This window comes from Garra rufa, chromosome 6 (assembly GCF_049309525.1).
Source record: "Garra rufa chromosome 6, GarRuf1.0, whole genome shotgun sequence".
NCBI classification, from domain to species: Eukaryota; Metazoa; Chordata; class Actinopteri; order Cypriniformes; family Cyprinidae; genus Garra; species Garra rufa.
In genome coordinates this window covers 18,448,336-18,460,120 of record NC_133366.1, presented here as the reverse complement: position 1 = coordinate 18,460,120, position 11,785 = coordinate 18,448,336, and the positions used below count along the sequence as shown (strand labels likewise).

General features: G+C 37.1%; 1 protein-coding gene across 1 annotated transcript in view; it reads right to left on the bottom strand.

Moving 5' to 3' along the window:
- htt (huntingtin) overlaps positions 1-11,785 on the bottom strand; it is a 51,825-nt gene continuing 40,040 nt past the window's right edge. Inside the window, exons 57-66 of the mRNA XM_073841865.1 lie at positions 9,883-10,013; positions 9,656-9,788; positions 9,398-9,553; positions 7,915-8,105; positions 7,278-7,392; positions 6,681-6,894; positions 5,694-5,799; positions 5,441-5,603; positions 4,011-4,171; positions 1-3,920 (exon numbers count right to left, since the gene is read on the bottom strand). Coding sequence (XP_073697966.1) covers positions 3,707-3,920; positions 4,011-4,171; positions 5,441-5,603; positions 5,694-5,799; positions 6,681-6,894; positions 7,278-7,392; positions 7,915-8,105; positions 9,398-9,553; positions 9,656-9,788; positions 9,883-10,013 — 1,584 coding nt within the window. The 3' untranslated portion in view covers positions 1-3,706. The remainder of the gene's footprint in view (positions 3,921-4,010; positions 4,172-5,440; positions 5,604-5,693; positions 5,800-6,680; positions 6,895-7,277; positions 7,393-7,914; positions 8,106-9,397; positions 9,554-9,655; positions 9,789-9,882; positions 10,014-11,785) is intronic.

Here is an 11,785-nt window from a genome sequence, read left to right as displayed (position 1 = left end):
AACATTTGACATCTTTTATTCATTTCTATATTATAGAATTTTCATGATTTATGACGTTAAAACAATCCATTAAAATAAATACATCAGTTTTTTTGTCCTTTTTACCAGCTATTGTTTTTATAATTGAGCTAACTTAATAACATAAAGGAAATAGGTTTCTTAAAACAAGCTCCGGTGCTTGACCATCATGGCATCGTACTGTGATATTTACAACATGCTGCTGCAATCCACTTATCTCCAGCTAAGTTTTAACTTCATGTTCTTTACCTCAGATAAAACAAGCTGAAGTAAACACTGATCTGAAATATAGCAGGATCGCTATATAAATAGGGGGAAGTGTAAAAAGAATGTAAAATTGATTTAAAAGAAAGAAAGAACAATATAATGCAAGGGGAGTGGCTTAAAAATATTCTCATCTGAGATGCATTAAACCAGTCACGATTTTTCTCTCTGTCTTAAATGAAGCAAAGCAAACAAACTAAAGAGGATAAAAGGTATTTACCATCTGATACTCATAAAATTGTGATAGGCGCAGTAGTAACATTAATTCTGAGCATTTCACGTTTAGTCCAACCACGTTGGTGGTCTTTGCGAAAGGCATTCAAGTTATTCCTGCTGACAGAGACCCCTAACACAACTGTCTTATTTAGCCCAACAAGACTGAGATTTAGAGATCTTCAAACCCACCAACGATGTGTTTCAAAGGACACAGTATGTAGATTTGACTATTATGTAAATCCAATATTTTGAATAGTTCTACAATCTGTACATCTGCAAAAAATCCTGTAGCCATGATTGTGCCAATACATTTCAGAGAAAGAAAGGCTTTTCACTGAGCAGTGAAGACATTAAGTATTAACTGCTATGCACATATTCTGCTTCACTAAGACAAAGCATACATCTTATTGGAATCATCATAAACAGATATCTACTAGACATGACCAGCTAATTGTCTCCATGGAAGAAAACTAACAAGCCATGAGTCATATAGTTTGCCAGATTCGTCTGTCATTAGTAGTTTCAGTTGAAGTCAAAAGTTTACATACGCCCTGCAGAATCTAAGGAGGGTCATGCAAAATGTATGGTATTTTTTATTTAGTACTGACCTGAATAAGATATTTCACATAAAAAATCTTTACATATAGTCCACAAGAGGAACTAATAGTTGATTTTTTTAATGACCCCGTTCAAAAGTTTGCATACACTTAATTCTTCATACTGTGTTGGTACCTGAATGATTCACAGCTGTTTTTTTTAGTGATAGTTGTTCATGAGTCCCTTGTATGTCCTGAACAGTTGAACTGGCCATTGTTCTTCAGAAAAATCCTTTAGGTCCCAAATATTCTTTGGTTGTGTATTTGAACCCTTTCCAACAATGACTGTATGATTTTGAGATCCACCTTTTCACACCGTGGACAACTAAGGGACTCATATGCAACTATTATAGAAGGTTCAAATGCTCACTGATGCTCCATAAAGCATAAAGAAACAATGCATTAAGAGCAGGGGGGTAAAAAACGTTTTGAATTTGAAGATCGGGGTAAATGTAACTTATTTTGACTCCTGAGAAACTTCTGTAGTATCTTCTGTAGAAAAATAAGAAAAATGTACACATCTTCATTCTGTTCAAATGTTTGCACCCCTGGCTTTTAATGCATTGTGTTCGTTCTGAAGCATCAGTGAGCGTTTGAACCTTCTGTAATAGTTGCATATGAGTCCCTCAGTTGTCCTCAGTGTGAAAAGATGGATCTCAAAATCATACAGTCATTGTTGGAAAGGGTTCAAATACACAAAAATGCTAAAAAACACAATTTGTGAGACCTGAAGGATTTTTTTTTTTTTTTTTTTTTTTGAAGAAAAGCAGGCAGTTTAACTGTTGAGGACAAACAAGGGACTCGTGAACAACGATCACTAAACAAAAAAACATCTTATATTTAAATATCTTATTCAGGTCAGTACTAAATAAAAAAAAATGACATGCATTTTGTATGATCCCTCTTATTTTGGTAAAATAATGAACATTTTGCAGATTCTGCAAGGTGTATGTAAACTTTTGACTTCAACTCCATGTATGCAATTTCCATGTAGACTGAGCTGACTAACAATCACAAGTCACCCCGTTTCAAATGTTGTCATTATCACAAAATATTGACTTAATATTGAAAGCAGATTAAAGCATGCTTCAAGTTAATGTACATCCTCAGCTTCTCAAATAGACTTGTATTTACAGTGAAGGTTTCGATGCCACCAAAGATGGATAAACGATTGTTTTTTAGTCCAAGTTATTGCGCACATTCGGATACAACAGCCGTTCTCTTTACACCATCTCATGTCCACCGATAGGTGTTGTCATGCACCACAGTTTATTCATTTAATCACAAATAGTATTTCTTTTACACAAATTGTACATTGATGTAAACACTCTATAGATTAAAATACATACTTCCAGTCATTACACTAGATCAATAATCATATCTTACGTCCTGAGCTTTTAAAAGAAATTTAACAAAAAACTAATGATGTGTTTCAAGGGACACAGTATGAAGATTTGAGCTGTACTTTTCAAATGCATAAACCATCATCTAAAAACTTCTCTACACTAACCGCTATGGCTATTTCAAACCTCGTCCATACAAAAGGACCTTTAGAGATTCACATTTGTGATCTGGTTTTTCTCCGTCATTAAAAAAAAGTATCAACTTAAAAACAACAAATATAGACAACCAAATTTTAAGAGGAAAAATAAACTTTGTTCCAGGCAATTTACCCCTCTTACTCAGTAAGTCAAACACATTTTTACATTTAAATACACAAAATTCTTATCATACCAATAGTCGCAACCTCTCCCACATTAGAGGGGATATACAAATTCAATTTACAATCTATTTTTGCTTCAAGTGCCAGCAAACACAGAGCAAAGCAATGCGTCGCCCATGCAAAAGGAATGATTTTTAACTGAAGGAGAGACAGGCATCGTATAAAATACCCGGATGTACTGATTTTAGCAAGGTTGGACAATAAGTTGGAGTAGTTGAACTCCAAGTTTGCGGACAAAAAGATCTGATCTTGGATCTGCTGAATTCCGGAAGTGCGGGAGATATTTTAATAGTGTTTGCATCGTGTTTGTAAGAACATTCACTACAATATGTTCTTTAGTCAGTTTGTTTATAGCTGAAAATTAGAATCTCTATATTAGAATTACTAATGAAACGCATCGTCGGTTTTAACCGCATTCCGATAACCTTTGCGACCAGCCTCACAGTTGAGATACATTCTTTGATACCGGATGAAGAGCATTTATACATACAAAATACAGAGAAGACAAGCTTGCATCCATATAGAAGTTTGAGACGTTAAGGTGACATAACCAGTCAAATATTCTGATGGTAACACTACTTTTCTTTTTTTAATTACAGATTCTAGTGTGGTTCTTGTGTCCACAAACTTGAGTGGATGTGCAGCCTTGCTTGGATTGGTCCCACTGTCTCTAATAACTATGAACTACTTGGGGCAATGTCCTCTGGTGGATCACAGACAGTTTCATAGCAACCGCTACTGCTCCATACATCCAATCAGAGATAATTATTTCTCGCTGCCATGCATCCTGGTGTTTACGTTCTGATAAGTGTGATGTTTTCTGCTTGGGTAATGTTTACCATCTTTGATGCAATGGAGATCCTAATGATCCATTATTGTTTTTTTTGTATTATAGTGACGTGTCATGGTGAATGCTTTGCAAACAACACAGTAGCTGGTAATATGGACTACCAGGTGAAGCCACCATCTCAAAGACCGACTGGAAGGCCCTGCGGTCTAGCTCCTCATCGATCTGGTGTCGGTAGAAATCCATAGCTACGAGACAAAAGAGGCTAATGTCCACTGTGTCGGACTTCCCCATGCGACTGATGACGTGAGGCAGGCTGAAGAGAAGGAAGACGTTAAGGAAAACAAGAGAAAAATGAAAGAAAGTGTGCTGTTACCAATTGAAAATCATATGCGTTTAAGGATACAGGGCAGAGATCCACTGGCTGGTCGAGGCACTGACAAAGAAACACGACAGGCTCCACATTGCCATGGCGACAGGCGTCCTCTGTGTGAAGTTCGACAGCGAGAGTAGCACCCAGTCACGCACCATGGAGGACTGCCCAGTTGCATGAAGCGTCTGAAATACCTTTAGTGAGAAATACATGCATTTAAATGACCATATTTTACACAGTTTATTAACTGACCTAAAGTAATAGTTCACCCAGAAATTAAAATTCTGTCAATTACTTATCCTCATGTAGTTCCAAACCTGTAAGACCTTCGTTCATCTTTGGAGCACAAATTACGATATTTTTGATGAAATTTGAGAGGTTTCTGACCCTGCATAGACATCAACACAACTGACACGTTCAAGACTCATAAAGGTAGTAAGGACATCGTTAAAATAGTCCATGTGACATTAGTGGTTCAACCGTAATGTTATGACGGACCATGACGGATTACGGTTGAACCACTAATGTCACATAGACTATTTTAACGATGTCTTTACTGCCTTTATGAGTCTTGAACGTGTCAGTTTCATCGCTGTCTATGCAGGGTCAGAACGCTCTCAGATTTCATCAAAAATATCTTAATTTGTGTTTTTGTAAGATGAACGAAGGCCTGGTGTTTTTGGAACGACATGAGGGTGAGAAAGACAGAATTTTCATATTTGAGTGAACTATACCTTTAAGGTTTTAACTGTTTTGTCCATAAAATGAAAGCCAAGAGGGTCCAAAACATTTACAGATGTTGAATTTTCACGATTGGAATCCACACAATCGTGAATTTAGTGTGAGAGTGAAAAATTGCAGATTTCACAACAGGTGCCACAAAAATGACCCATAAATTCAAGATAAAGGGGCAAAAATGCCTCTAAGGGTGTGTTCACACATTTAGTTTGGTTAGTTTGGTTCATTTGGTCCGGACCCAAAAGGAAAATTATACATTTGGTCCTGGTCCGCTTAGTATTCACATTGGCCTTTATGACAACGCACCCAAAGATACCAAACCTAAAGGCATAGTGGTACGTTCACAACCTGATTGGCCGGGTTGAATGACGTATATTTCGTGACAGAACTCACTGAACACTCCAAACAAAAGGAAAAGCTTTCTCCTATTTTTTACCTGTATAATTTAGATACAATTTTAAACAGTCTATTGTTATTGACAACAGTTTAGAATATTGGTTAAGATAATTGAGTAAATTTAAGTACTTGACATTGAAGACAACATATGGTTTTTATAATAAGTTGATTAGAAAAATTGCCCCCACGAATGTAAAAAATGGCCCTGGAAGTCAATTCTAGGGAGCAAATATTGCCCCTCAATGGAAAAGTTCATTTCTGACTCTGCAGAGTACCTGAAGCATTATGCAAGATTATGCAAAATTCTGCACCCAAAAATTTCCACTTGCCTTGTATACTACTGTAGCCATGAATTGCGGGTAAGGCTGCTGATTGGACAAGAACTCCCCGATGACTTTATTCATGACATCCTGCAGTGGGAAAAAGTCATCCAGGAACTGAGGAAGTATCCGGGCTACCACACGCGCCTCACTTGGAAAGCCTTTGCGAATCCTGCAACATGAATTTTCCATAGACAAATCAGTGGAATACAGGGCTAAAATTAAGTTTTCATCAAGTTTCTTCCAAAAAATACATACGTACCTGTCAAACAGAACGGATACACGCTCCATTGCAACGATGACCGATTCGCTGTCAGGAGCTGCGGGGTCTGCATCAGCAGGACGCCCAGGACTTCCCTTCTCCTTCCCTGTTGGGTAAAATCACAGCCACCAGTAAGAGAAACAGCTCCATAATGGATTCATTCAGATATTCCTATCCACCTTTTTCTTTAACACGGAAGTGAGCCTATGGGTGAGACTAATAACAACGAGAAGAAAGGAAAGGAAAGGAAAGGAAAGGAAAGGAAAGGAAAGGAAAGGAAAGGAGGTGACGTGAGGCAATGTATGGTGACCCATACTAGGAATTTGTGCTCTGCATTTAACCCATCCAAGTGCACACACACAGTAGTGAACACACACACCGTGAACACACACCCGGAGCAGTGGGCAGCCATTGCTGCGGCGCCCGGGGAGCAGTTGGGGGTTCGGTGCCTTGCTCAAGGGACTCACCTCAGTCGTGGTATTGAGGGTGGAGAGAGTGCTGATAATTCACTTCCCCCACCTACAATCCCTGCCGGACCTGAGACTCGAACCCGCAACCTTTGGGTTACAAGTACGACTCTCTAACCTTTAGGCCACGACTGACAAATTTGCAGTTTCAAGAAGGAAAACGAGACGTTTTGTATAGATAAAAATAGCTGGATGCGAATGAGACTGGAAGCCAGACCCATAAAATTTCTCATGGCAAGAAAAAGGTGAATAAATCCTGACTAAAAAAAAAAAATTACATAATAGACATTATGAATGGCAATCTTCTTATCTAACATTTTCTCTTCGGTTTCACAGGAACAAAAGTGTCTCGCACAAGACATGTTCTTCCTGAATTCATATTGAGGACTGGACTACTATGTGCTCTGTTAGTAGGGTGAGCATCTAAGATGAGTCTGTTCTTATAGTTGTTTTTGTTAGTAGGGTGGGTAAGTATTAAAGATGAAGCTGAAATGTGTCCTGCCTTCCTCTCCAGCCACACCTGTGTACATGCAGGTGAGCATGAGACCCAGGGCAGCCATGGCACGGTGTGGGCTGGGCATGTTCACACGTTCAACGCTCAGCTTGACTAGCGTCTCCGCATCCATGCGCGACAACTGCTCAGACAGAAGCAGCCGCTCCAGACCTCGCAGAATGCAGTGGTAGATGATGGACGGTGTGGCCTCCTCACTAGCAGACAGCATCATACAGCACAGCTGGAGATGTAGAGAAGGTACAACAGTAGAGAGAGAAGAATCAGTGACATATCAGAGTGTCCATGAAAAGGACAAGTGCTTTAAAAAGGTAGCTTAAAGGGACAGTTCACCCAAAAATCTAAATTCTGTAATTAAATTAATCACCCTCGTGTTGTTCCAAACCTGTAAGACCTTCGTTCATCTTCAGAGCACAATTTAAGCTTTCTGACCCTGTAGACAGCAACGATTTCATAAAAAAAAAAATCTTAATTTGTGTTTCGAACATAAACAAAGGTTGGGTTTGGAACAACATGAGTGTGAGTAATTAACAACAGAATTTTCATTTTTGGGTGAACTATCCCTTTAATATTTCATTTTTTTTCCAAATTGTGGCCTCTTATCACCTGAATGATCCCAGCATTGAACTCAGACCCTACATCCAGAGGGTAGTTCTCCATCATGTAGAATGCCACCGCACACATCACCAACACATGCTGCTGGTTGTGTAGATTCACACAGCTGAGAGACACACACAAACAGTGTTGAGCATAAACACACTTGTCTATTTTCAGTGAGGTTATTTGCTTCTAATTCTAGTCCTGGGCTTTAATGAGGGATCTCAGATCTCAGTAAGACACCATACATTACAGCTAATGAGGAGCTGATGACCATGCAGCGTGCAAGCGTATGTTGTGATTGCCAGTGTGAACCTATTATTGAGTCTCCCAGCATGCCACAGAGACTTTGGCATTAGCTTTGACTGCATGGGGCATAACCTCTTAAGAGAGACGCTAACAGTGTGAAGTCTTTCATCCAGTGCAGGATGCAAGCCGTTAACCTCTCATCCCATATTCTCTTAAATAAAACAGCAAACATTAAGAGCTAGTGTAACACTAATGAGTGGTGTGGAGTAGGGGTTAAAGCTCAAAGCTGGTAATAGGAAGATTGCTAAAAAGACAGACCATAATGTGTGTGTGTGTGTGTGTGTGTGTGTGTGTGTGTGTGTGTGTGTGTATGTATTCAGGTTGTAGTGTTACTCACTGTGCTATAGCTTTAAGGTTAGAGAGCAGGTATTCACTGACGGTTGGTATAAGCTGGCGTGCTGTATCGTCTAGTAGGTCGCACTCCAGCACGTACAGAACTCCGTGCAGAGCACCAATTCGACTGGGCAGATGAGTGCTGCGCAAGGTGCTCTCCAAGAGACGGCACACAGGCTCTGCGATGGCTTTATCCTGACATAAATATATCAGTCCACATTGTTAAATAGCTGTAACTGCATTTATTTGTATACAGTTGAGGTTAAAAGTTTACATACACCTAGCAGAATCTGCAAAATGTTAGGTAATTTAGTAATTATTTTACCAAATTTAAGAGGGATCATACAAAATGCAAGTCATTTTTTATTTAGTACTGACCTGAGTAAGATATTTAGCATAAAAGACATTTACATATAGTCCACAAGAGAAAATATTAGTTGAATATTAAAAAGATCCCTTTCAAAAGTTTACATACACTTGATTCTTAATACTGTGTCATTACCTGAATGATCCACAGCTGTGTTTTTTTGTTTAGTGATAGTTGTTCATGAGTCCATTGTTTGTCCTGAACAGGTAAACTGCCCACCTTCCATCAGAAAAATCTTTCAGGTCAAACTAATTCTTTGGTTTTTCACCATTTTTGTGTATTTGAACTCTTTCCAACAATGACTGTATAATTTTGAGATCCATCCTTTCACACTGTGGACAAACTGAGGAACTCATAGAAGGTTTAAATGCTCCAGAAGTAAAAACATTGCATTAAGAGCTAGGGGGTGAAAACAGAATTACGATGTGTACATTTTTCTTATTTTGCCTAAATATCTTATTTGTTTTCATTTAGTACTGCCCTTTAGAAGTTACAAAATATTCTTACATGTTTCCCAGAACAGAAAATAAGTTAAATTTACCCTGATCTTCAAATTCCAAAAGGCTCTTAATGCATTGTGTTCCCTTATGATGCATCAGTGAGCGTTTGAACTTTCTTTAATAGTTGCATATGAATCTCTCAGTTTACCTCAGTGTGAAAATGTGGATCTCAAAATCATACAGTCATTACTGGAAAGAGTTAAATACACAAAAATGCTAAAAAAAAAAAAAAAGAATTTCTGGGACCAGAAGGATTTTTCTGGAGAACAGCAGGCAGTTTAACTGTTCAGGACAAACAAGGGACTCTCATGAACAACTATCACTAAACAAAAAAAAAAAAACATCATTCAGGTAACAACACAGTATTAAAATCAAGTGTATGTAAACTTTTGAAGGGGGTTAGTATTATAAATTTTATAAAAAAAAATTCTCTCGTGGACTATTTAAACATCTTTGATGTGAAATATCTTATTCAGGTCAGTACTAAATAAAAACTAACATGCATTTTGTATGATCCCTCTTATTTTAGTACAATAATTAACATTTTGCAGTTTCTGTAAGGTGTATATAAACTTTTGACCTCAACTGTAGCTACTGCATCAGTGCATATACATGCTTACCATGCCAAGCACTGCAGCTGCTTTGCAGATAGCTGGCACGAGGTACTGGTTGAGAATCTCATCTTCTGGTGGATGGACTTTCTGCAGCTCAGTCAGGGTGGAGAACATCATATCAAACTGATTCCTCTCGGTAAAGAGATCAGACACTGCCAGCAGCTTGACGACACAAGGACAGAGAAAGGATATGTGTTAAAGTAATAGGAAGAGCAGAAAAATGTTGATGAAATGCTATAAAAGAACGCCTAAGCATAGACTCACCGATCTGACCACCTCACTGAGGAGCACAACAGGAGTCTTCTTGCTACTGGGGCTGCCAGGGAGGATCCATTGACTGTAGAGCTCCAGAAGGAACTGAGAGCAAGAATGGATGTCAACTCCAGCACGGTGCTTCCTGAACAGGATGAGAAGAAAGACAATGCAGAGTGTGAAGTCTAGATGATGCTGGTTTTAAAGAGCTGTTTTGCTAGTAACTTTGCAAGTCTGACCTGGAGTTGATTGGCGATACTGGTGGTGAGGAAGGTGCAGGAGCATCTGCTTCATCTTCCTCATCCTCACCCCACTCTTCCTCCCTCAGAGGGGTGATGTTATTTCCCAACCACACTGAGTGAATTGACACCTGCAAAGTGTACAGGATTGATATTGTAAGCAGAGATGTGCCAAAAAAGCAAATACCTTTTTCAGAGGCTTCAAAATGAATAACGAATTCTACCAAAATATAGAAAAAATATTTGGCATACAGTGTCACTCCTTGTGTTTGCTGGATAACAGGTAAGCTAAATGAATAGCACAATATTATACATTAACCTCTAAAATATCTGCAATAATGACTGTGACATCAATGAGTGTAAACTCATTAAACTCACACTCTGAAAGTGGGAATCAAACAGGGGTGGACAATATGAACAAAATCTTATATCACAATATGAGTCATTTTATTTCACTGTAACAATATATCACAACAGAATTTTTGATACCATAGAAATTTCATAATTCTCTACATTTTTGTTCACTCAATGTTGTAACGTTACTTTTTAACGACATTGTTTCTTGGTAAAATTACATCTTTTCTTGTAATAACAAGGTGTTATCATAAAAATAACATCTTTTCTTGTAATAACGAGATGATATGTTGCCTAAATGACATCTTTTTTCCGTTAAAATTATATCTTTTCTTGTAATAACGAGATGTTGTCACTAAAACATCTTTTCTCGTAATAAGATCTTATGCTGTTAAAAATGACATCTTTTTATTGTTAAAATTACATTTTTTCTCATAATAACAAAATGTTATGTTGGTATCAACTTTTACAACAACATCTGCTTGTAAGGAGAAAAGATGTTTTAACGACAAAAATATGTAATTTTAACAACATAACATCTCGGTATCACAATTTTTAACATCATAACATCTTGTTATTTTGAAAAAGGATGTCGTTTTAATTAGATAATTGTCATTTTAGTGACATAACATCTTGTTATTAGATGAAAAACATGTTTTAACAACAAAAAGAAGTGATTTTAACAACATCGCAGTATCACAAGTGTTAACGTCATTACAACGAGAAAAGATGTTGTTTTAACAAGATAATCGACTTTTCATTTTGACTACATAACATTGTTATTAGGAGAAAACATGCAGATTTAACAAGAAAAAGATGTTTTAACTAGGGTTGTCACGATACTGGAATTTCTAACTTCGATACGATACCTTGAAATATATCGATATTCGATACTATTTTCGATACCACAGAGAAAAAAAAAACTGCCACAGTATTAAGGGGGTAAATTTCTTTTTTAATTTAAAGATAAATATAACATATAGTAAGTCTAGAACATGACAATGAGGTACAGTATATGCATATGTACACTGCTACAGCCCTGTTCATCTTCTTAGCTTCATTTGAGTTTGCTTCATACTTTCTTTGCTGTTCAAATACAACTGGTAGTGTAGGTCGTAAACTTTTTTTTTTCTTTTTAGACCACACTTTTAAAATTAACTGACTAATCTCAGAACTTAAGTTAAATGGTAAAAGATATGTTAACATTAGTTAACAAGACTAAACAATGAAAAATACTTCCAAAACATTTATTAATCTCAGTTAAAAGTTAATTTAAACTATCATTTACTAATACATTAACTAATTAAAATCTAAAGTTCTATTTGTTAATATTTTTTATTATGTATTATGTATTTTTATTACCTACGGTTATCAAAGATTAAAACTTACTGTAACAAATGCATTGCTCATCGTTCATAAATGCTGGTTAATACATTAATATTATTTGATGAACAGATTTCATAATCACTAATCCATGCAAGCAAACATGCGTGCATCACACGCGAAAACAATGCTCTGGATAGACATTAAGACAAATTGCAGAATTTAA